The sequence below is a fragment of the Xenopus tropicalis genome, chromosome 8 (genome assembly GCF_000004195.4).
Source record: "Xenopus tropicalis strain Nigerian chromosome 8, UCB_Xtro_10.0, whole genome shotgun sequence".
In the NCBI taxonomy this organism is placed as follows: domain Eukaryota; kingdom Metazoa; phylum Chordata; class Amphibia; order Anura; family Pipidae; genus Xenopus; species Xenopus tropicalis.
In genome coordinates, this window is record NC_030684.2 from 104615676 (window position 1) to 104641866 (window position 26191).

The 26191-nt window shown below is 39.9% G+C and overlaps 1 protein-coding gene across 5 annotated transcripts; it reads right to left on the bottom strand.

Annotated features, from left to right (window-relative positions):
* Window positions 1-204: 204 nt before the first annotated feature.
* fbxo34 (F-box protein 34) lies at window positions 205-16197 on the bottom strand. 5 transcript variants are annotated; one of them, XM_012967935.3, is made up of 4 exons: window positions 15930-16196; window positions 13649-13774; window positions 4890-5045; window positions 641-3678 (listed from the first exon to the last, which is right to left on the bottom strand). In XM_012967935.3, the coding sequence occupies exons 3-4, from the start codon at window positions 4976-4978 to the stop codon at window positions 1551-1553; spliced, it is 2217 nt and encodes a 738-aa protein (XP_012823389.1). In that variant the 5' UTR covers window positions 4979-5045; window positions 13649-13774; window positions 15930-16196; the 3' UTR covers window positions 641-1550.
* Window positions 16198-26191: the final 9994 nt, after the last annotated feature.

Consider the following 26191-nt stretch of genomic DNA (forward strand, 5'->3'; position numbering starts at 1 on the left):
GCCTCGCAAAGCAATAGGGATTTTTGGTTGCCAGGGTCAGACGAGGAACTATGGAAAAAAAAAAAAAAAAACCCCACCAAAAACCCACCTTCTATAACAGGCGAAAAGTTAACTTCAAGATGAATTACCCCTTCAAGGTATGTTGTATCACATAAAATGAAATACTAACAGCTATCAAAACAAGGAAAGAAAAAACTATAAATGCTGATTGTGAAATGTTTATTTTTGAATGCTTAATAAATCTGCAAAATATTCCTATTCCTTTAGCCAGTAAAATGCACTCAGACGTTTGTTATTCCTTAAACAAGCAAACAAAGGTTACAAAAGCAGCACGATTCATCCCTCTGTTACAGCAGAGAGGGCCTTCCTCAGATAGCAACCACAGGCATACATCAGGGGCAAGCGCCCACATAGCACAATAAAATCCAGTTTTGCGGATTGCCAGGCTTTACAAGTTGCATTTTAAAATCTCAACCATTTAAAGCTTTCCCTAGAATCCCACTTTGTGTCATTGTAAAATGTAACTAACATTGCTGCAAGAGGCGACGCACGTTTCTTGCATTCTCACTTTTTGCTTATTCCAATGCCTATGTCATCAAGTCAATGAAGTAATAGGGTAAAGCTGAATGTGTTGAGTCTGCTTGCAATACAATGCATTCTAGTGCATAAAGAATAAATAAGGCAAAAGTCCAAGGGTTTAGCTGTAGGTTTGTGTGAGCACTTTTATAAACACAGGCAAATCCACATACTGCCGTTTCTGATCAGGTAGGGATATTTCAGCTTGCCAAAAATCTGTCCCTAGCGAAATGAAAAGAATTAAGGTCAAGAGGAAAAAAAAAAAAAAAAAGGTGCAAGCACAGATTTAAAAGTGTCCTAAATTCCCAATACAATTTAGACTGGCACTAACAATAGAGCAGGCTGCTTAAAAAAGACAAATACATATATGACTGCATATTATAAATAGCACAATAAAAAGTGAAGATTCAATGCAAACAAACACAATTTCACCTAGAGAACCAAAGGAGACAGATTTCAGATGCACAATTTATTGAAGTAAAGCCAGACAATTTCCTCCTTACACTCTGTCACTATATACGATAAATCAACATTTTTATTCACTTGTCACAGTATTTCAGACACCTGTGCTAGTCTGATTAGAATTTTGTCCAGTTAAACCAATAATAAACCTTTAAATGCTCAAAGCCCTATATATTTAGAGTTTCTTTTAAGAAACATTATTATACAGGATATACAGATTTAACAAGACACTTAAAAAAAATGACACACACACCACGCATACTTGTAGCCACAAAACTACCGGAGCTCCGTTGTAAAGGTTACACTGTGGTCAGCTAACAGCAGATCTGATATGTACATCTCTTACGTTATTTACATGAAAGGGCTAAATATCCAGTTGAAGTGAAAGGTAAAGGCTCTTGTGTTAGACAATGTGCAGTTTAGTAGCCCCGTGAAAAACACATGATTATGTACAATGTAAACAGCACAGGGCAAGACATAAATTACAAACAAACACAAAAAAAAAACACACACTAATCTTCCTCAGATTCAGATTCTTTAGATTTTTTGCAAATGGTTCTATTAAAGCTGTGGCAAGCAGGCACCCAGCGATTGTCATGAAGCCCAACCTTACAGCCACGGCTTTCTTTATAAGACATGTGGCAGCACATCCAATAACCAGGCCCGTAAGGTAATGCTTGGCAGTAAGGTTTCGGATGCCACCAGCACAACGAGACATCCCCCTTTGCATACTTTTTCTTGCACTGTTTGCAAGGATCGTCCTTGTAACGCGGATCCTGAACCCAGAGAGAATCGCAAGGCCGAATGTCATAATGTTCAATGATAAATTTGAAGTAACACGAAGTGCATTTTAAAGCTGCCAGGGTCCTTGTTGGAAGAAATCGAAAAATCTTAACTAAAATATGGTGGGGCAAGAAAGCCATGTACTGCTGTGGCTCCAGCAGCTGCTGGATTTTAAATCGGGTCTCTAAAAAATCGTGAGACACCGGCCTCTTTACCAAGGTGTCAAGTACCTGAGATTCGCTTTCGACTGGAGATACAGAAACAGCATATTGTGCAGTGAATGAGCTATTCTGTATGCACAGGGCATTGTCAAATGCATTTGCTTTCAGGATCTCTGCCTGGGACATTACTTCAGAAACAATTTGAACATGTGCATGATTCTGCCCACTTTGCTCACACTGAAAGAACAATGTTCCAGGGCATGGATCCCCTGCTAAAATTAAAGCTTTATCTTGCGTGCACTTTGCTTCCTGATCGGAGAACGTATGCATCAATACATCAGCAGCTTCGGCGCAGGAGTCAGAAAGCCTATCAAAGCTTCCCACACTTTCTTCCACTGCACAAACAATCCCGCTTGAAGTCTCGGGCGAATCTGGGGCACATTCCACTGCATTTACGCAAAGAGAGAAGGAAAATGTACAAGGATCCACGGACACGGCAATATCACATCTATTTCTAATTTTCATATAGGTTTCCCTTACAAGCTCCAAGTCTACATTTCCTACACAGTTATCTCCCGCAGGCAGCAAGGACTCAGCTTCATGAGGCTTAATCTGAAGACAATTTTCCCAAGATTTTACAACTAAATGATCTTCCTTGTTAGAAGGGATTTTTTCTTCCATGGAAGAAGCCGATAAGTCTTCATCTGTTTCGCTGGCCGCAGAAGGGACATTTAGAGAGTTGCTGCTGTCCTGTTGAGAACCACTTGCTAGCAGCATGCGCCCGACGTTCCTTCTGAAGCTATTGCTCCTTGACAGCCCACCAGCATCACGCTCACTCTGGTGCCTTAAGCATTCAGACTCTAGTTTAGCAACCATCTCCAGCACACACACAGATTCCAGTTGTTCGGTCTTCTCAGAAGAGTCTTTGTCCGTTTGTCGTTCACAGGTTCCGAGTGCCAATAAAGACACAGAGGCAGGAAGAGCACACTTAGAGGTGCTGGTAAATCTTGAAGGACTGCAATTAGTGAAAGGTTTAGAAGAAAGTAACGTATTTGCTCTTTGCTCCAAAAAGGCTACCATCTCTATGACAGAAAGTGGTCTGCCTGGAAGAATTCCCTCGCTGTCTGTAACAAAATTAACAGAGCAGTTTTCAACTCCATTATAAAGGGGTTCAGGCAAGAAGCATTTCTTATGTGCTTCTTGCATCTTTTCCAGTTGACTCTTTACACGCTTCAGATCCACAGACTTTTTTCTCCTTTTAGCAGCTCTCCCACTCATATCCCCACTACTTTTGATTTTCATGGAGCTGTTCTTATTGTTACTGCAGTGATGGGCTGCAAAGAAGGCAATCTTTTCCTTTGTATTTCCAGGCTTAATAATTGCACATATATCCAATGAACCCTCACCTTCTTCGCCCTGGTGAATTGTGGCTGCTGGGACATTTTTAGCCCTACTCTCAAAACTGGCAGCTGGGCAGTTGACTACAGTATTGCACATAGTATTCTGCGAAATTGCTCCAAGTGGCCTTCGAGCTTGGTTTTCAGCTGAGGGTAAACAATTCTTGGTGGCGCCATTATATTTCTCTTCCTTGGCAGAACCCTGGTTGTTGGGATGCATGCCTCGATTTGATCGAATTTCAAAGAACAATTCTTTTTTCTGCAACTTATGATATGGCTTTAAATGCATTCCAGAAGCCCTGCAACACAGAACAATTAGGTTATTACTTGCTAAATCCACAAAGCTTTCAACTCAACATTATCAAGCTTAGAAAGTCCTACAGCTAGCATCAAACAGAGAAAAGTGCTCATACAAAAGCTTTCAGGCTGATTAGTAGGACAGCACTGTAAACTGCAACACAAAGATAATGCTAGCTATATATCTATAAATTAGGATTTGCAGGCATTACTCTTATCTCAAGGTGTTTTACTTTCACTGACTCAGTGACAGCATGGGAGCTATCGCCTACTCAAAGTGTAATGGTGGCATCCCCACACATTCCTGGGGAGCTCTGAGATATTTTTGCCACTTCTGAATTGGTAATGATTTATCCACAAAGTGATAGAACATACGGTGCAGCTGTATTACACTGCACATAATAAACAACCTGGCAAAGCTGCTAAATATATGTATGATGGCTGTTGGGCTGTGTCCCGCCAGTGCATTTGCCCCTAAAATCAATTAGATCTTTGCTTTCATTTGTAAACTGACCTAAGCTAATTGCTTATTGGTTGCTATGGGCAACAGCACTTCAGCATTTATCACCTATGTGATTTAGCACATGAGCCCTATTGTGTTAAAATTGTACATCTCCAAAACGATCCATGAAGATCGCCTGAGGCACCTGTATATACAAATGCTGGGAATCTTACCTTTCTCATATGTCTGAGAAACGGCTATTCATAAGCCAGATGCTAAGATATGAATTTACATCTGGTTCTAATAGTGGCCATATACGGTCCGATTGTAGCTGCCGATATCGGTCCCTTAGACTGATTCGGCAGCTTATCGGCCCATGTAGGGGACTACATTCGCCCTATATCGCCACCCGTAGGTGTGGATATCGGGAGAAGATCCGCTCACTTGGCAACCTCGCCAAGCGAGCGGATCTTAAAGTGTATGGGGACCTTAAGGCATAACAGATAACATAACATTATATTCATTATGTGATAGATCTAGTTAAGGAATTCATGGCCACATTCTCAGACTTCCTTGCCATATGGGTAAGCCTAAATCAGGCAATGCTATATTCTGCATATATTCTACATCTCCGTTTTCTAAACCCTGAACTATGTTTTGTTGAAAAATCATGTCACACAAACATGAAAGATTTTCATTACTTCGGTAGCAAACCGCTAGCAGTTGTAGTAATTAAAGGCAGCAATCTTAGCTCTGGCGGGAATGGCTCACCTCTTGACATGTTGGTATGCAAACGGGGTGGATTTCAGTGGTTCCCTGTGGAGCCCTGCCCTGCAGGAATTCATCCTAACTCCTTGCATACAGGGCTAATTGTCAGATCCAGTCCATTTTCCTTCAAGTTCTGGGCACTGTGCACCAATATTGTTGCTGGGGGGAAACAAAATACAATAAAAAAAGGTTCAGAAGCAGAAAAGTCAATAAACTTCCCAATCAAAGTATACATTGTGCACATAAATTTGGTCAGTGGTACAACCTTACCAACCTTACACATCAATTCAATTAGACATACTGGCATGCTGCCATGCAAAGAGCTTAAGGGGGAGGTATACTTCTTTTTGAAAATATGAGTTAAATGAACACACTTTTTTGTCACAGTTAGTTTAATTCTCTGTATGCCTAACAAAGGAAGGTGCTGGGGGAAGCCAGGGGTTTGTTTAAACAGAGGGCTTCTCAATGGACTGCTCATTTGTTTCCACTGTGCTCATACAAGCATAACACAATGGACATTTCAGATTTTGCCCATTTCAGTGCAACAAAAAAACAAATATTTTACAGTTAAAACAATAGGCAACAGATTAGCCAAACCCTATGCATTGAACTAATGTTAAAAAGGGGGATATACTGCCCCTTTAAAATTCTGTCTCTCTGTACAAGGGCACTAAAATTACAAGTTGCTTGCATGAAAAGCTGGGAACTCTCTCCACCAAGCCCTAACAGTGAAACCAGAAGTTGCAAGCAAGAAATTCGCAAACCAATGTTACTGGCAAGCACAATTGCAGGTGTCAGTTTCTGACCCTTGATCAGTTGTGTGTTTTTTTACTGCTCATAACCTGCTCTAGGAGGAAGCCCATACATCATGAATGCAGTATTTCTCTTTTTAATTAAACAATAAAGGGTAATCATTTTCAAGCACCCCCACCTCAAAATCAATTATGTATTTTGCAATGGGCCAAAGTGCTGTGTGGAAACGCCTGCATTAAGAGATTACTAGCTGCTGTTTGATGTTTGCTTGATCAGGAGGAAACAGATACACATGCAGCATGGCTGCCAAAATAGTGCCAGAGCAACACCCTGATAGTTTAGCTAAACAATTACAGTCCCAGCTATTTACCATTTCCTAGATTGTTTGCAGGGACACCATTTACCCCATACTGTTACAGGCAATTTCCCATTCGTACTCCTTCTGTCACCTGTAAGCAAACACACACAAATATTCACTTACACCACCAAATGTTCACATGCACACTTTGCTCAACAAACCTACATATTTACCCACCAATTTGCCACCTCAGACAATGGGACTTTTGATGAAAGGAATGGAAAATGTAGAAAGCTTGTTAAAGGGGAAGCTCGCCTTCACATAAACGTTTAGTATACTATACTATAAGGATTTGACTGTGAGGTTTCAATTCCCAGGCCGAGTGCGACATAAGTACAACAAAAAAAGGAAAAAAAACTAAAAAAAAAAAAACCGAAGACTAACTGCAAAAGATTTTAGAATTTTCTATCTACACCCAATGAAGGGGCCATTTTTAGCCCAAAGTGAAACCAGCACCATACATTATTCATAATTGCCTACAAGATTCATGGATTTTTTTGTTTATTCTATATGTCTCCTTTAAGGTCTCAATCTTTAGTTTACCGTAAATGTGTTAACCTGTAACCTTTGTTACTAATATTTCTGAATTTCTGATTGAGCTTATTTTCTAGTGAAATTAATTCCTTCCTTTTTTTTTTTTATTACTCTGTAGCGATGGGATTACCAGGAATAAACCATGTTGCTAGGCAAAATGAACTATAAGGCAGCTAGAGATAATGTTTGTGCAATTACTGGTACTTACAGACACTGCCAAAAAACATACATACTGTATCTCAGAATAATAATCTGTATTTTCATGGCCACTGAGTTTTCAGCCAAATAAAATGGGTGGATAACACATGAAAATCTTGGAATCTGCAAATAGCATGGAGTAAAAAGTAGTTATGCACACAGGCTTTTTTGTTTTTTCTTTTTTAAATACAGAGTACAATGTAAGGTCACCGAGAGTCCCTATGTGTTAGATACAGGTATGGGGTCCATAAACTGGAAACTCGTTATCCAGAAGCTCTGAATTATGGGAAGGCTATCTTCCACAGACTTCTTTTTAATCAAATCTTAAAAAATGATTTCCCTTTTCTCTGTAACAATAATACAGTACCTTGTACTTGATGGTAACTAAGCTGCATGAATCCATACTGGTTTCAAAACAATCCTCTTAGGTTTATTTAACGTTTATATTTTGTTTAGCAGACAGAGCAGAAAGGCCCAAATTACGGAAAGGCCCCTTATCCAGAACCCTAGGTCCCAAGTGTTCTGGATAACAGGTCCCATGCCTGTAGTATGTTTATTGGTAGATACAAAGCAATTCAGCTATCCACATGTGTGGTCACTTCTTACTTCTCTAAAAGTATCACTTGCAAACAGAAATCAAACGTGATTATGTAACAAGTCATCATTTGCACTAGGTTTAGTAATACACAGCAACCAATCAGTGTGTACTGGTCCAAAGGAATCACTTGATTGGCCACTTTCTATTACTAGTGTGTAACTTATTACTTACCCTCTTTTATCCTGTTATGAAACCAGCACACTGCTGTAAATGACCCCTGCAGCTGTACTTCCTGTGAGCGGACAGGCAGCACTCAGTCCTAACCTAAAGTCTATACTGGGTTACACCAGCAAGGCAACTGAGCGAATACGTTGTTCTTAACACCAGTTCAGATTAATGCAGTGCTGTCAGTTACAGCTGACACTCTAAAGTCTATGTGCAAAGAACAGAGAGTTCATATAATTTTAGGGATCTCTTTGTGACACAAATTGCAGGTGTGGCGTGCATTTTTTTTTTTTTTTTTTTTTAAAAAGCAGAGGCCTTTCCTTTAAAGCCACCCTTTCCTAATTTATGGGTTCACTAGCTTTTGCTGCATCCCAGAATTGACTGGCTTGTGGAGATTCATTTTTAAGCAGAAGCCTTGAATCTTTGCTAATGTTTTAAAGGAAAAGTATACCCCCCCCCTCAACATACAGGTCTCTATAAAAATATATCAAATAAAAAAGTTCATATGTAAAACCGTGCTTCATCTAAATATGCCATTTTCCTGTAAATATACTTTTTAAGTAGTATGTGCCATTGAGTTACCCTAAATGGTACTTGACTTAATTGACATTATTAGTACTATGGGCTGCCCCTGGGATCATACAATTCACTAACAAACCAAGGGCACACATACACGTTATGTCACATCAGTCAATTAATGGACTGGGTTCTGTGTTTTACCTGATTTCCGGTCAGCTGATCTCTGAGGAAGCACACAGATCATCACAAAATGGTGGCTCAAGGGAGAAGATACAAAAGGGCAATATTTACCGATATTCTATATTGGCAAGATTCTTTAATATGCCATTTAATATGATATAAACTGTTGGTTGATCTGGTTAGTTAATCTGTTGGTTAAGTATTCATTTCTGGGGGGACAGTTTTCCTTTAACAAAGCCCCATTTGAACTACTGTGACCAAATATGTCTCAAATATTTATGTACCAAAAGCCTTTACAAAAAAAAAAACTAAAGGTATTGTCAAGTACAGTATTACGATTTTAGAAATATTTTTTTTAAAATGCAGCTTAACTAATAAGCGAACAATATGCGTAAATGCTTTTAGGGTTACTTACTTACTTTAAAGCTACAAGTGAATATATGCAAAAAAAAAATAAAAAAATACAATGGTGTTAAACAAAGGAGGTCGGTTTAAGCAAATATTTTTGCTAAATCATCAAAAGTAGAAAAAAAATGAATGCCTTTCCTAGCTAATAAATTGCAAGCTTTCAGAACAAGATAAGCCTTCTTTGGTAAAATGAACTTTCTTAAAATAATAAAGGGACAAAATATGTAAGCACAAAAATAAACTGCATGATATGCTTGCTCACAACATCAGTTCTATATTTATAAATAATGGTGAGATTTCAGTATAAAAAAGGGAGAAAGTAAAGAAGTAATGGGAATGGAGAGCTCACAATAGCACAGTAGGGTGTGGTATGCATCTTTCTATAAGGCTGTAGGAGTGTGAAGGAATGAGATGAATGTAGAGTCTGTAAAAGATTTTAGGTGTGGTTAAAATTCACACGACCCAATAAATCATTTGTCCTTTAGGATAAAAAAAAAAAAAAGTTATGTTTTTTCATGCAGCGAGCAAAATCAACAGAACTTTTCCATTCAACAAATCCCAACTGTCCACATTTACTACAGAAAGCAAGTGCTATGCCAATTTCAAACCCAAAGTAAAGACATTGTACAGAAAAAGCAAAAAAAAAAAAAAGGTATGCTGTTTCTGAAGTTTAAATAACAATCCTGCATCCCAAAGCTTAAATTATAGGCATTTATAGGACATATTCATTTTCTTTAACAGTGGAAACACAAAAAGTACAGAGCTGTACGTGCATTCTTTCTGTGCTGGAACACTACAGCTGGCACAGAACACTCCATACCACTGTGCTGCATTCTGATGATTGGAAACCTCGTCATTGCATTTCTTCTGTGGGCGAAAAAAGCTGGCAAAGAAATGCTCAGCGTGCCACGGGACTAAGACTAGGACCAGGTGGAATTTCTCAGTGTGTTTAACCCCAAGGGGGAGTACATTAAGAGCGCCATGTAAGTGCCATTCACTCACGTGACTAACTTGGCAACCCCACCTCAGCTTCTCACAGAGAAAAAGAGAGTGTTGCAATCAGATTATGTAATCATAATCCAAACAATTACCCCAGATTAAATTATTAAGCAAAGCACAAAACACTTATCACCTAATGGTTTCGTTCATTTAAATACAATATTTTCCAAGGATATTTACCAACATGTTAAACCATTAATATTTAGTCTTCAATGAGTTACACGAGGCTGTGCATGTGCATTAAAGTTCTGCGCATCCAGTTTAGTCATCTGGAGTGGCACACAAGCAATATAGTAAAAAAATCTGACTTCCCTTTATTGTGCATAAGACAGTCCTAAATCTTTACAATAATGGTGAGTGTTGCTCACATTGCAGGTACTGGCCATGTGTGGCAAAGTTTGGGCAAGAGCCATTCTAGTGGCTTTATTCAACTGACATAACACTATAAGAGGCTTGCCTTTACTGAATCTGATACCAGTAATACTCTGCTGACATGGTTGCCACTGTTCAATGTCCACAAGAACCCCCCCCCCCCCCCGTATAATTTATAATAAATTATTTTAATTCCCACTAAAATGTTGGTGTGTTTGCATTTATTTGACTGCTTTGTACGAAGGGAACAAAGTAAACATTAGAAATGTTTAAGTCTCCCAGTTGATTTGGGTTAAAGTGCTCAAAACAGAATAATTTCAAACTCATTAATTTTGGAGTGACCCACAAACAGGGGATGAGGGTAAATGCCTGCACTCTTTAGGCAAACAAAACATGCACATGGCTTTGCTGTACCCAGCCTATAAAGATAGTAGTGTGGTCAAAAAAACACAGCTACAGGGGTCAAGGGGTGCTGCCCTTCACAACCAATGGGTATTAGCAATTTCACCTTAATAGCCCTTTACCAACAGCAATGTTATTGGTTTATAGTTGTAATATATATGGTACAGCTCATGGCGTGCAGCAATAGGTCTAATTACTGGCTGGCCTGTGCATAGTATTGAGGTTTTATATTTTGTACTTATGCCTCTTTTATTGTTTTATTCACCTTCACATACCGTCACGCACAGCTTGGGTTCTTTAGCCTGTGTTATTAAAATGAAAAGGGAAAGCTTTCTCCCACTTTATTCACTGCTCAGCCACTCTAGGAGAGAAGACTGTATGAAATAATGTTCTGAACAACACTACATGAATATTTTCTATATTACTTCACAAAAGCTTATTTTTTTTTTTAAGCAGGTACTATTGTACTCCTTTTTGTGGAGCACATTATTGTATACACAGGTTGCACGGTTTAGTCCCGTCTGAGAGCCCTGCAGTCTGATGACATCAGGATATCACGTATCCCAGCAGCTGCATTTGCTTTTGCACATGCTTATGCTATTCATGGAATACATAGAGGCTTCTGAACCCACATTTCCCCCCTTAAGGGTGAAGACACATGGAGCTACTAGTAGCAGCTACTTGTCATGGCTACTAAAAGAGACAATGCTGATCATTTACTCATAATTGTCTCTACGTGTGTTTTAGCAGAGGCAATTCTCAGTATTGTCTAAGGCAGGGGATTTTCTTGAGATTAGTAGCCATAAAAAGTAGCTGCTACTAGAAGCTCTTTGTGTCTTCACACATGTTTAAATTATTTTGTTGCAGACTTAACTAAGCCAATAGGATTGTTTTGTCTCCAATAAGGATTAATTATATATTAGTTGAATGTTATTTATTTGACTGATCTGGATACACAAGTCTGAAATGTATGGGTCTTCCCAAGTATCAGCCAACTTTTGTCTCAGTGGGTTTCCCTTTCACTAAGTTGCCTATAACCCATATTTGGCTCTGTGCTTGGTATTCTTAAAGGGGCTGTTCCCATTTGAGTTAACTTTTAGTATGATGTAGAGCAGCGGTTCTCAACCTGTGGGTCGGGACCCCTTTGGGAATGGCATGAACTATTCCCACATACCCTAAGAAGAGCTGAAATTGCAGTGACAATTGAATATTGAGCAGTAGTTAAGTATATAAAAAGCATTTCAGATGAAATGGTGATTTACACTACTGTGGAGAACATGTAGATGGTTTATCTTGCCTAAACACAAGCAATGCTTGCAAGCATGAAAGGGGCTGATAAAAGCATATTGAAGCGATAAATGCTTTGTTATACCCATGAACTTCTCAAAGAAAGAAAAGAAAATTGCAGTGATCTTTACGGAAGCCTTTACTTATAAATGCTTCTTATTATTTACTGGCCTCTCATAGATCTCAAGATAAAGCATTTTCTCATTTCTCATAACTTTTATATTTTATATGGCAATAAAAACTGTTCAGAGTCCAGAAGGCATCAAGGCCACAAGGACACACAGATAACACATGCTGCTTACTGCACAGCTGAACGCAGGGACCATACAATGACTGTACAACCAGGGTTACTGCAATACCAACACAACAAGCAGAATTTTAAAATCCAATATATTTCCGCTTTCAGCTTAGTGTATTTTAAATCACAGATTTTCCAGAAAGGGTATAACAAGCAAATGTACAAAATTATTAAAAGACTGTAGAAAGCATATCAATCACTGACTATAAACTTAATATACAGCCATTATATACCTCGCCCCCCCCACCCCACTATAAAATCCCACAAACAGTACAGTTCTACATACAAATATGTCCCCAGGCCAAGGCCTTTAATTAACCCCACACACTGGTATTTTCAACTATAATCCCATGCAGTGGCTTTTCTGTGCATTCCACTCCCCTGGGGGCACTATACCCAAGGGAACACACGGACATCATTCATTACCAACCTGTGACATCACTATGCAGTGTTTATAAGGATATATTTTAACGTTAACAGCGACTTAAATATATTATGCAAGAAAGTGGGTTTCTGCAGTAACATGTTTTGTCTTCCAGAGAGGGACACCACTAATGGCAGAGAGCCTATGATATGCCCAGGAATGCAGTGCAGTTGTTTATAATTGTAGACTTTGTACTTTCAGAGTAACTAGGATCGCATGCATGGGCATGTTTAGCCACTGAACTATACAAAATGTAAGGTATTCTATACTTGGCTAACCCTGTTCCACATTTATAATTTATTAAAGAAAGCTGACAGATTAGCTTTCTGCTCCTTATATTTAATGGCTTGAACTATTATTTGCTCATTTAAATTCGTGTTCCAGTTTTAGGGCAGTGACTAACGACAGATTCTGTTTTTCGTGTGTACTACAAAAAGCAGAGCATTGGTCCCAGTGATTTCATTGCCCTTAAATTAGATGCAAGGCTATAACATTATAGAGAAAGTCTGTCCTAATTATGCCCAAGAGAAACGGCTCTATCCTAAAGAGCTACTATCATAACTATGATATACTAATACACTAAATATAAATTAGGACATGCATAACCCAATTCAGTATCTACCCAATAATGATGCAACCAATTGCCCCCTGGTGTGGGTTTCAAGCCATATTAGCCACCAGCCCTGTCCTCTGCCAAACCAATTTGTGACATGGGAAGTGAATTGCTGCTTTTATTTATATACTCTCACCAGCCCTTTCCCCCCCTGTGACATCATAAATGGGCGAATTGGGCACAGGAAAAAGATCAGTATAGCGGACTGGGCTTGTGCTTAGCATGGTCTAATAAATTTATATCCGTGCATCACTACTACCCAAGTTTCATGTCATAAAAAAAAAAAAAATCACATACCAGTGACAGGGTCTATTTGTTAATCACCTGTATGCAAAATAAGTTTTACTGTAACTTAGCGGTCTAGCACAAACAGACTACTAAGTATAATACAGACAAGCCCAAAGGAAAAAAAATACATTATTTTTAACAAGCAAGAATGTGTGCAGTAACCCACTAGCAAATTAATGCTATTCAACGTTTACATGTAGCAGGCTGATTTGTTTTTGAACAGAAGTCTATGAAGCCCTGAGCAGACTGGGGACATGAAATCCTTTAGAGCAAGACTGTCCAACTGAACGGAGAAGGAAAGGTAAAATCACTGGGGGGGGGGGGGGGCAAAATGTTAGGCACCCCCCAGTGATTGTAATTGCTTACCTTATACCCTGGGCTGGTGCCCCTGTCAGGAGAAAACTGCACCAGCCATGGGTAGCTGTAAGACAGAGATCCTCTTCTGTCTTCGTTCTGGCCCTCAAATCAGCCCAATAGATGTAATAAATTGAACTGCGTTAGAGGAATACATGCGGTTTTTAGTATTTACTGACAGACACAAACTACACACATTGAGATGTGTTACTTCAGTCCCAAAACAAAACAGGAAAAAAATGTGAATTATTCCACCTGACATTTTGCAAATAAAAAAAAATTAAAACCAGTCATGCCTCACACATTGCGGCAACCAACAAAATACCAAGCATAACCAAAACACTGTACTGTTACAATACAGTGATCAAAATATATCAATGCACTTTTAATTCCACTATGATTGTGATCACTATCAGTCGTTCTCCCACATGGATGCCACACAGCAGAAAATATAAGGCAGAAGAAGGGAAACCCTTGTTTTTGCTATGGAGAAGCTTTTCGGAAAAGGAAACCGTAACCACCCACATTTGATAATGACATGGTGATTTTAAAAACCTGGTGATAATATTCAATACTAAGCAAGTAACAGCTGAAATTCATATTCTTTCCTATTCTAGACATTCGTGGCCTGGCTGCCCAGCAGCTTAACTCTACACTAAACTAAGGTCACAAAAATGCCTTGACATGTCCAATTTGCCCATATAAAATGAGGGGTAGAGAAGGAAATAATAAGGGATTGAAAAAAGTCAAATGAAATGATGCTTATTCTAAAACATTGAATGTGCTTGTTTGGCTATTTATTTACATCTCATAAATACAAACAACTGAAAAAATCTTTGGCACACCACTTACATACTTCCGTAGGGTGCTTCAATTCCTCGGCTGCTTCCAAGCCATTCCTTTACGAAGGGAAGAAGCACATCAATATACGGGCAATGCCTTTTTTATTTCACCTGAAGAAGCTTGTGCCACTTATTTTCTGCAATAAATGTGTTAAAGGCATGGCCGGTATATTGGTGTGCTTCTTCCCTTCGTAAAGGTATCATAAATACAAAACCAAATAAGCACATGCATACCTTTGACTAGGTCCCAGCGACAAAACAGCTGGAATTCACATTACTTTATATAGGAGGCATATTTCTTCATATTTTTCATCCACCCTTTTTAAAGATAAATGTTGGTTATTCCATGCTCTGCTTGGAACCAAAAACAACAGTTTGACACAAAGGCTACTCTTATCAGCCCCAGTAGGCTCCAAATAGAGTGTCTGACCCAACAAGGGGCATGGTTTGAATAACAATACATTGAATACTATTAGACCCCTGCCTGAAAAGCATTTAGGGCGAAATCTGAACTGGTTATTTGTGGTTTGAGTACTCCTGCAACTATAGCGCTAAAAACTATATATCAATATTGTTTTATAAACCTTCTTAAACTGTTGGGATTTAAGGGAAGCTGTTGGACTGGAAAAGGGAGCTCAAACACAAGATGTCCTAATAATACCTGCCTTGTAAACTTCTCGTGTGTGCTAGCAACTACTGCGAGCAGCCTACCTGACTCTGCCTGAGTAAACATGAAATGGGCCAGTTCCAGTGAATGAGATGAAGCAGCACAGCCAGACGCCAAGACGCTACACATGAGCTCACGCTCTAGATTTATCTGGCATTTGGAAAGAAGGGAACACTTTCGGGGAAATATCTATTTAGTCAAACTGCTGTTACTATTGCCAGATATCACACTCAGGAGTAAACGCTACCATTTTACATCCTACTTATTAATGGTCTCCATGACAACTACAATAATATACTGAAATATTTTCAACAAGATGACTATGTTATAAATACAGTACATACAGATATAACCACTCACAATTGTGTATATGAATTTAGTAACATGTAGGCATCTGACATAGATGACATATAGATGGTGAAAATGTGAGAATACAGGCATTACAAAAAATAAAGCTTCAATTATTGTTGTCCCTGTGCTCCACCAGCTGCTGGGATTTAACACACCCTAATAACCCCCAATGGATAATATTAGATTCCATTCCCTAGTCCATATTATAAGTGCAAATAAAATGCCCCTGCCTGTGCCAAACAGCATATTACATTGCAGCTAAGGGGAAGCCGCTCGGATGCACCAGCTTATCCAGCCCTGTGAAGCACCCAGCTCGGCCCTGTGAAGCACCCAGCTCGGCCCTGAGAAGCAGGAAAGCTCGGGGATGAGGCCTTTCCAACACTGTAACAAGCTTCCCTGCAGGGCCTGCCCTGCTTCCCTTTGCAGCTCTTACCGTGTCTGTGGGCGACGAGCTCGGCTAGGCGGGGAGAATTACACACAGGCTCAAGGAAGCCCGGGCTCGTTGGCAAACAAGCAGCCCGCCACTCCGCCCGCTCCCCCTCTCTGCGTCGTCTCACGTCCTGCAACAAAATCCCTCGACAGCTAGCAACACCGACAGAACCGACAATATAATTCCGACTCAGCTGCACCGAAACCAGAGAAATAAGGCGGAGAGGAACAGATGTGCGACGTCACTAGAGGAAACCATTCCGCAGCGGCTGATTTGTTATGGAGTTCTGCCATTCAGTCATAGGCCCCGCCTCCGTAAAAATCACCCTCTTGGTTGGAGCCTACCTGAGCGCGGGAGCGCGCATTACCTTCTCGCTGTAATGTATTGAGTGGGACGCGCCTCGTTGTTGTTGCTGCTGTGTGTGGCGCAATTACTGAAACCAGCAGTGCCCCTTGCTTTCTTAGGAGCGCTTGTCAGTAGCCAGTTATGCATTCTGATGGCAAAAGCCCAATTTCATGTATTTTTCCAGTCTGGTGAAACATTGGTGTATGCTTTAGAAGTGATTTGGAAGTGTGTTAGTGATATAGGCGAATGGGTACAGGAATTTTAGTGCTAGTACCACATATAGCGGTAAAAATAGTCCAAAGGCAGTACTAGTACTATTTGTTCAGGGGCTAACAGTCCTTCCTACTACAGATAAAAAAAAAACAGATTTATATTTCAATTTTCGCTCACCCAGTTAAATAGTAGGTTCAGGTGCTTATGCCCCAAACCTTTTGCTTATCACTTTTTTCTCTCTTCCTTCTGGAGAATTTATGCTCATATGTAAGTTCAAAATGCAGGATGTTCACTCACCGCTTCCTTTTGGTGGCCCGAGTGCCATGCCCCAGACCCGCAGCATGGGAGTTTCAACTTCAATAGCCAGCACAAAACAGCATGCACTCGTAGGACTCCAGAACAGCGGATAAAAATTCAAAAAGCTTTATTAAGAATAAAAACCTGACATGTTTGGTGTGACTGCACACGTATTCATAGGTACCAAAAGGCAGTACTATCTTGTCAAGAGGATCATATCAAAATGTGTTTTACCACCAATACTTTACAAAATTAAACTATGTACCAGCCATCTGATCCAGTTGTAATAATGTCATGCACAATGTGTTTTAATGTGGCTGGTAAAAATGATCCTTTATTCTAATGTTGTTAATAGGAAAAATGGTTTAAAATAAAGAAAGTCCTGTATTTTTTCCAAAAAGGCAGCAACCCTACCTGCAAATTCCTTCCCCTTAGCGCTCAATGTTGAAAATCAGAAACTGGTGCTACATTTCACCAATGATGTTGCCAGCAACAACCAATAAGTGTTCCAAAGGCTACTGCTGATATGAAAATTAAAGCAACAATTTGGTAAATTGCTATAGGTAACTGTCCTGGTGCACTTTAGCATATATGTTTGTAAATCAAGTTTCTTATTCTGTTCCTTAGGGGCGGTGGCATAACTAGCAGGAAGCAGACCCCAGTTCTGGACTGGCAGATGTAGATTCTGGCAAATGCCAGAGGGGCTGCCAGTGTTCAATTCTATATGAAAAGAAATGGAGGAAAAAATAGATAACAGTATACAAAAAGAAGTCATTAAGAGATTAAAGAAAGCTAGTAGTAACAGAGAAGGGGAAAGTGGGCCTAAGGTCTAAGGGTTTTCTGGTGGGCCCTTGGCACCCCAGTCCGACACTGGGGGCTGCTGTAATATTCCAGAGAGTCACTATTTATTGCAGTGGTTCTCAACCTTACTAATGCCGCGACCCTTTAATACAGTTCCTCATGTGGTGACCCCCAACCATAAAATTATTCATTAGACCATCGGAAATATGTGTTTCGTTTATGTGACCGAAGGTCTTAGGTGACCCCTGTGAAAGGGTTGTTCGACCCCCAAAGGGGTCGCAACCCACAGGTTGAGAACCGCTGATTTATTTGGACTGGTGGGGCTGTTTGGGCCTCTTTGCAGCTGAAATTCCAAGGCCTATTTTGAATCTCAATCTGGATTTGGCAGACCCTGTTACTTTGTTGGGACAAAAAATAGGGCCAAAGGTCCCTGGTAACACACAGCAAGGGCCTTGAAACTGTATGGTGTCTTGCACTCACAGAGTGGAAGTGGAAGGCCAGGTCATAAAATGACTGTTGCAGTAAATGCATGATGACTGTCAACAGTTGACTTTAAAAAAACAGGGACCTTTCCTGGGACATATATTTACAGGAGCATAGAATAAACACAAGGGTTCATCCCTGAAATTAAATTAGTAACTATGTAGTGGGTATGGCAGTACATGTACCTTTTAGCCATCTGCCACCCTTACAGGTAAGCTGGCTGCTCACCTTCTCTGCAATGCATTGCAAACCCATTCTAACCTATTCTTTTGTGTTATAGAAAACACACCTGTTTGCACTGTAGCAGTTGGATAATGCAAAGTTGCAACGTTGGCTCCAGGTCTAGTAACCATTATTAGCCAATCAGAGATTTGCTTTTATTACATTACATATTGAGTCTACTGTCACCTAGGATGCTTGCTTCAGTGTCTATGGACAGAACACATCTGTACAGGAATACTGGGGGTCAGTTTTTGGCACACCGGAATGTCTTTTGGGTGGCAAGCAAACATCACTATGCTGCAGATGTAATGTATCCCTATAAGGGCATCTCTCTGCTATCCCAGATAAAATATCTGGGTGATGTTACGTGGCACTGTATTGCAGATGAGAGGTCAGGTTTATAAAAATAGAGGTGTGTGTGTCATTTAAAGAGATGGTATTTCAAGCCACAGAAAGAAAAACATTTACCAAGACAGTGTGAGCAAAGAGAGAAGTGGAGTTCCCAGTTACTGAAGGGAAAAATTGTCTCTTGTGGAGAAGCAAAGTTTCTATTTGCTCTAGGGGTTTATGGAACATTATATAATTATATTTCAGCACCGAGAGGTTATTGACATCTGCAACAAAGTTTCATATGCATTAAATATCATTGCTTTTCTTCATAATTCTGCTAAAGCACAGGCTAAATTTGTGCTGGCAAACAATTTCTCTACATTAGTTTGGACCTTATTGGGATCCTTGTTCTACTGGGGTCTCCTACAGCCATCGGCCCTTTTTTGTAATGCCTCCCAAATTTTGAAAATTGAAGTGAACAAGTCATGGACATGCCCTTGATCTGTCCTGATTGTGAGCAGTTATATCCAGATATGCACAAGCAAACATCATTTAATTTCTGGTTAGACCCACCCCTTTTGGGGTCTCTTTTTTTGGACTGTCCCGCCTAGGTGAAAGTTACCAGATCAAAGAGTTATATTACATTTTTAGCATTCTGAGGGTAGAACAAACCCCGAAAACGTTTGCAAAGAAATTTAATTTTTGAGGAGAATAAAACCCCCATAAGTAAGTATTGTGTGTTACTGCACAAAGCCTATGTTCCTAGTAAGCCCAGCTGGTGACCACATAATGCAAAAAAACTTTCCATCCCCAGCTGTAGCTGGAGGACACGTCAGATTGTTTTCTGCTTCCTCCCAAAGTTTTGCATGTATGCACTAAACATAAAATTAATTTAATTGGCAACCTGCTACGCTATACACACATTACAAATGGATTCTAAAAATACATTTTTGGTATATTTGTTTTATTCAAACAATGCACAGCTCCTTTCTTTGATCAGGAGCCATATGTAAGTCCTCAGATATCTTGTATATTGCCCGTCACTGTATAGCCCCTTAACCTACATATGGCTTTTTTTTAGGCGCAGCTATTAACAAACAATTGGTGCTCAATCACCGATGTGCCCTTAGCCTTGGGTAATGTCATGTGGATGATTTATATAGCCACAATATGACATCAGCTACAATCCTTCATCTAGTAAGGCGTCATAGCCAGTGGTGTAACTATGAGGAGAATAACCCAGATGTCTGGGAGTGAAAGTATTGTGTGTTCCACGTGTGGTGCCCAGTGAGGACAAATTAGTCCCCTGGTAATGGTCTAATAGTCATATGCTGCCTGCCCGGAGTAGGACAGGTAATGGTAGAGTGCAGACTGACATGCCCAGAGGGTATCTGATCAAATCACTGGTAAACAGGAATTAAAAAAAGAATATTTTTGAATGCATCTCTCCATGCACACCATTTGATCCAACAGCTTTGGTTGTCAAGCTGTTCATGAACTACAGCTCCTATTTCTTTACTGGTGGTGGGGTACTGTGAATCGTAGTGGGCCACGTGATGGGCAAACCTGATTCAAATACCGAAAGCATCTCTTATCACATAATCAATTAATTTAAACCTTTGTCCATATAAACATTTTTGTTAAAACTGGTCCTATAAGGTTTGTGACATGGGAGTAGGATAAACAATAGGTTATCTGAAAGCAGTTCTAATGTGTAGCGCTGACTCCTTCTGAAAACTCAGACTCAGGCACAATGTAATCAGTGTAATTTAGAAATAAAAAGTACACTATAAGGGCTCTGGTACACTGGTACACGGGGAGATTAGTCGCCCGCGGCAAAACTTCCTGCTCGCGGGCGACTAATCTCCCCGAGTTGCCTTCCCCCTGCCATCCCACCGGCGAACATGTAAGTCGCCGGCGGGATGGCAGACGCGGCGGGGCGATTTCGGGAAATCGCCGAAAAAGCCTCGCGAGTCTTTTTCAGCGATTTGCGCGAAATCGCGCCGCCGCGTCTGCCATCCCGCCGGCGACTTACATGTTCACCGGTGGGATGGCAGAGGGAAGGCAACTCGGGGAGATTAGTCGCCCGCGAGCAGGGAGTTTTGCCGCGGTCGACTAATCTCCCCGTGTACCAGAGCCCTAAGAATCTTGACAGAATCCCATTAACTAATTGCTGCAGGGCTGCCGACAGGGGATATTGCAGCCAGGGGCCCGGTGGCAGAAGGGAGCCCCAAGAAACACCAAAGTGCAATTCATGTGTTGCAGAGTGGTTGGGGCTTTAAGAGAGTTGGTGGGGTTTGGGCAAATCATGTGCAGGGATTTTAATAAATAATGGGGCATGGGCAGGTGGATTGGGGTGTGACAGTAAATCTGTGAGACATTTTAAACAATTTTACTTGTTTACAGGACCAACCAGGACCATTTTCAGGAGCCCTCTAAATATCGACTGTATATGGCATTGTGCAGCAGCCCCTCTGGCATTTGCCAGAATCCACAGATTGACAGTCTTGGCATGTCATTGCATGGCCTTAGTTACTATGACTAAAGATGAACATAAATGGACAGATTTCAGCTGCAGATTTGGGTCCTTCAGACCAATTCAGCAGCTTATCTGCCTGTGTATAGGGACCCCCAACAGGCCTACTCGATATCTGGCCTAAAATTGGCCAGGTTTTATTTTTACTTTGGATTGGGCACCACATTGGCTCATTGATGTGGTCCTCACTCCAGCAGATCCTATTCCTGCCATTATAATGCTATTGTTTGGAATTACAATAACAGGAATAGGACCCCTAGGAGCAAGTTCCGCATCAATGAGCGACCCTTGGGCCAAACAATCCGATAACTCCGATATCGCTGACCTTAGGAGGGCATATCATTGGAAAGATCGGCTTGATTGGTGACCTTGCCAAACGAGTGGATCTTTATAGTGTATGACTACCTTTACTCCGTTATTATATATCTATAGTTGGTGGAATTGCATGCTGTTAGACTATCTGCGAGAAGCTGGTATGTTCATGTGTAGTCTTTTATTGTCTAATGAAGTTTTCTGAGTATGCTGTGAAACTTGGTTTTAACAAGTCTTCTAATGCTATTAGAGTACTGCTACATGTTTGTAATTTTGCCCTGGGGGGTACATACAGTATGTATAGAAAGGGATATGTACTGAGTACTTCAGCTAAAGTAATCTTATTCTTCCAAACAAAACATGTTTATTGAACTGAATAAGACAGAAGAAATAGGTGTGATAATGTAAAAGAGAAAGGGGTGAGGTTGTTGCATTTAACTCATTTACGTAACAACAGAATCTGATTCAGACTGATCATTTTCTAAACACAAGTTGAAAGAGATATTTAACAACATTTGCATTTGTGTAAATAGGCCTACGCCTGTCTCATGAGGTGCACTCACCACAACACAGTATTTTGGGACAAACCTTTATAATGCATATGCAATGTAGTATAGTTAAGCTGTAGCTTATATACTTTTTTCTAAAGGTGCAGTTTTACTTGAGGCAGATTTATTAAGCATTCTTAATAAGAACTCTTACTACATTGGTGCACTTCACAGTCATTGTTGTTTTAATAATGGAAATGTATCCTCATGAATAAAATATTACTGAAGACTAGCAACTGCTGGAATAATAATAGTTAAAATTGAATTTCACCATGTCTGAACTGACATATAAACGTCAATAATATTTTGATCTGGATCTTTATAAAAAAATTGAAGCAAGGAAAAACAATAAAAGTCAACAATGTTTTAAAGTCATATCAGAATAATATGGTCGAGGTTATATAAATATATATATATATATACACAGCAGAGTTGGAAAATATATTGAAGTCAACCACTTTTACTTCAACTCTTTATAAACAGGGTCTTTGATGGGAGGTGCAGAGCAGGTGAGAGACAAAGGCCCTCTCAGATTGATTTAAACAAGGAGTAATTTCCCTATCGTAATAAACACTGCCCTCTATGGAGCAAGGAGCACAAGTCATTATAATCTTGCCTTTCTCCAGCAGTATAAACTGTATACTGCTTGGACAGCACCACAAACCAACTCCTGTGGCTTCCATTACCTTGAATTGGAAGTTGCTCAGGTGTAGGTACTTTTCAGCCTGAAAGGCCCAGATGAAAATGTTTATGTTAAAAAGGGCTTTACATGAAGTTTGGTGCATTTTCTATTCAGTTGAATAGGTGCCACAGAATGATTTGTGGTCTTTTCAGTTGGATAAAATACACAGGGCTGAGCTGTGCTGTGCTGTGCCTGTATAAATACACATATAATAGGGATTTTATTTAAATATTAAAGTTTAAAACAGTGGTACTAAATTTGAACCTTTCCTTATCTAGTAAAGAAAAAGATATTTAAAAAAGAGTCAGAAAAAGAAGAAAGCACTGAGAATATTGCTAAAGTGCAACTCCCAGCACCCACTGACACTTGTCAGTGCTAGAGGGCTGCTGGATGTTCAAAAACAGTTTAAGGGCCCTTTGTTGGACAGTTGTACTTATTTATATAACAGGGTCCTAGTATTTATTTTTGTTTATGACTCAGACCTGGTATTGCTACAAAACTGCTTATGTTCCATATTACATCATATACTTATGTTGAACTTGCCAGCAAAGGCAGGTAGCTAACAACTGACAAGTTCTGTCTTGCCCGAGACCCCTGTAACACACACCAGGGTCCTTTTACCAAATACCCAGAGGCCAGATATTCATGAGGCAGGAAGCAGAGGTAACAAATTTGATGTTCTCTCTTCATTTGTTCTTGTATACTGAATATCCCTGACTTGGAGCATGCATATGTTGTTATTTAATGCTCTGGGGTGTGCCATTGTAATTTAAAGAAATAGGGTCTGGTTATAATGCAGTCTGTATACCTTGTTCTCAATGAGAGATTGTTTTGTAGACAGTGTGTGAAAATATTGAATCAGCTTGTGTATATTGCCATCAGTAGAATAGGAACAGGACACGTATGTGTATGAATGCATAAATAAGCCACCTTACAGTGCAGTGTAACATTCTGGTGTATAAAACGGAGTAAGAACTATTGTAAAATTGCACCAGTTTCTACACTGCTTTTAGCTAAGAATATTTTCTCTGCCTCAGCTTGTCCCACTAATTTGAGTCGGAGTAAACCTATGGAAGAAGGGATTAAAAAAACGTGGCTTTAAACATTAAGACATTGTGCATTAAACTGAAGTAAAATATTGTTTATTTCACAAAAACATTGATTTATAAATTAACAATTGTCTGAACACCACTTTTTTTTTTTAATGATTCCTTATGCCAAAATCCTTTTGACATCAAAGAGTTGGAGTAACATTTTGCCAAAGCATCTTCCATCTTAAACTCCATCTTTTTAAATCTGATTTTATAACACCAGAACAATGCCAAAAATCATATACTAATTTTAAAACAATGTAAGATTTTCTGATCGATTTGTCTGATTCTAAAATTGGTGTATTATGATCTGATCAATGGCCCAGGGCTTAAACAATCATCTCAGTTTGGCCCAGCTTGTTGGTGGCCAAACTGGACGACAAACAAGTAGATATCTTAGTTATTCTGAGCTTTAGAGCAAGGTTACACAGGCCTACTGTTGTGTATCCCCCTGGAAGCATTGAATCCACCCGGGTGCAAGCACTTGCAGCTGATATCCACTTGGCAATTGCTGGCAAATATCGGCTGTGCATGCCTGATCCTGGGCACATTTAATGCTTCCGGAGGCAGACACAACAAGAAGACAATATGGGCTATACATGGGCTTAGCTGCTGCTGACTCAGTCCCTGCAGAACAAGTAGGCAACTTATTGCCTTATGTAATAGGCCTTCCTGACTAATATCTGACTGATATTCAGGCAGATATCAATGAAAGAGGTCTGGAAACCCTGTTGAGGTGAACATTGGCACATGAGTGGCCAAATCAGGCCCAGATCTGCTTGTATGGATACCTCAACAAACTGTCAGTGTATTGTGAGTCTGATAAATATGACTTTTATGTTACATCACTTTTTATACCACTACTTTTGTAAATCCCCCCTAAGAGTTCTAGTTCAGCAGTATATACAGACTCTGGTTACATTTATTCTAGTATTCTTTTTTTAACCTGGCTATTACATTTTTCCCATGAGTAGCACTAACTTGGGGAAAAAAAACAAAAAGATATTAGACTCCCCCCCCCCCCGCACCAGTGAATCAGGGCTTCCTTGTATTTTTAAAGGATGCTCTTCTCAGAGTACATTTAATATTGCCCCGGGTGATTCCTGTTTTAAATGTATGACTAATGAGCTCAGCATGTGCAAATCCTGGTGAGACCATAGTATGCACACATGACGAAGGAAATTAATGGCTTACCTCTAGGTATTTGCTATATCAGATACAGTGTATATTGCTGCTAGAATAAGAAACAGTGTAATACTTCTGTTTCAACTAATAACATAAGTACTAAATTTGTTTCCAACACTCCAGTCCAAATATGGTCTAGTATTGAAATTCTTTTTATACTATTTTCGATGTAAATCAGTTTGTTAGCAAAGTTGTTTAAAGAAGTATTTTATAGACAGAGGGGAAGTGGTTTCTGAACGTGGTGTAGTTCAGGATTAAAATAAAAACTTTACCCCCAGAATGAATACTTTACCAACAGTTAGTTTATATTATTATAAGTGACCTATTAAAGAATCGCGCCAAACTGGAATATAAATATCAGTAAACATTGCCCTTTTGCATCCTTTCCCTTCAGCCACCATTTAGTGATGGGCTGTGTGCTCCCTCAGAGATCACCTGACAGGAAATAATGCAGCTCTAACTGTAACAAGAAGAAGTGTGGGAGCACAAGGCAGAACTCTGTCCATTAATTGGCTGGTGTGGCCTAACATGTATGTGTGCCTTGGCTTGTTGAATCCTATGCCAGGAGGTGGCCCTTTATTTTTAAAACGGCAATTTTCTATTTAGGATTACCCAATGGCACATACAACTAAAAAGTATATTTTTATGAAAATGGTTTATTTAGATGAAGCAGGGTTTTACATATGAACTGGTTTATGATTGGATAAACCAGCTCATATGTAAAACCCTGCTTCATCTAAATAAACCATTTTCATAAAAATATACTTCTTATAGAGACCAACATTATTTGGGGGTATAGTTTTCCTTTAAGGTGGCCATACACAGCAGATTTTAGCTGCCAATTCAGATCCTTCAGGCCGAATCAGCAGCTTATGTGCCATATACGGGCATCCCTAATGGGCCTACCCAACTAATATCTGACCTAAAATTGGCCAGATCTTGCTCTTGCAGGTTTCATTTTCCCATTGGATTGGGGACCACATCAGGTCTTCGATGGAGTCCTCCTAGCTAAGCTCCATTTACAAGGGATCAGGCCTCCTCCGCACAGCTGAAGGCTAAACATGCAACTACCTGGCTGATCAGCTGCAAACTCTGGATGGCCTTCAGAATGGAGGGTCCACCGTAGCCTCCCTCCATTCACTCCAGGGACCCGTTATCTATCTTTTCCTAAGTTGGTAACAGAATGTAAAGTATGCCTGCTACAATACCACACATTTCTC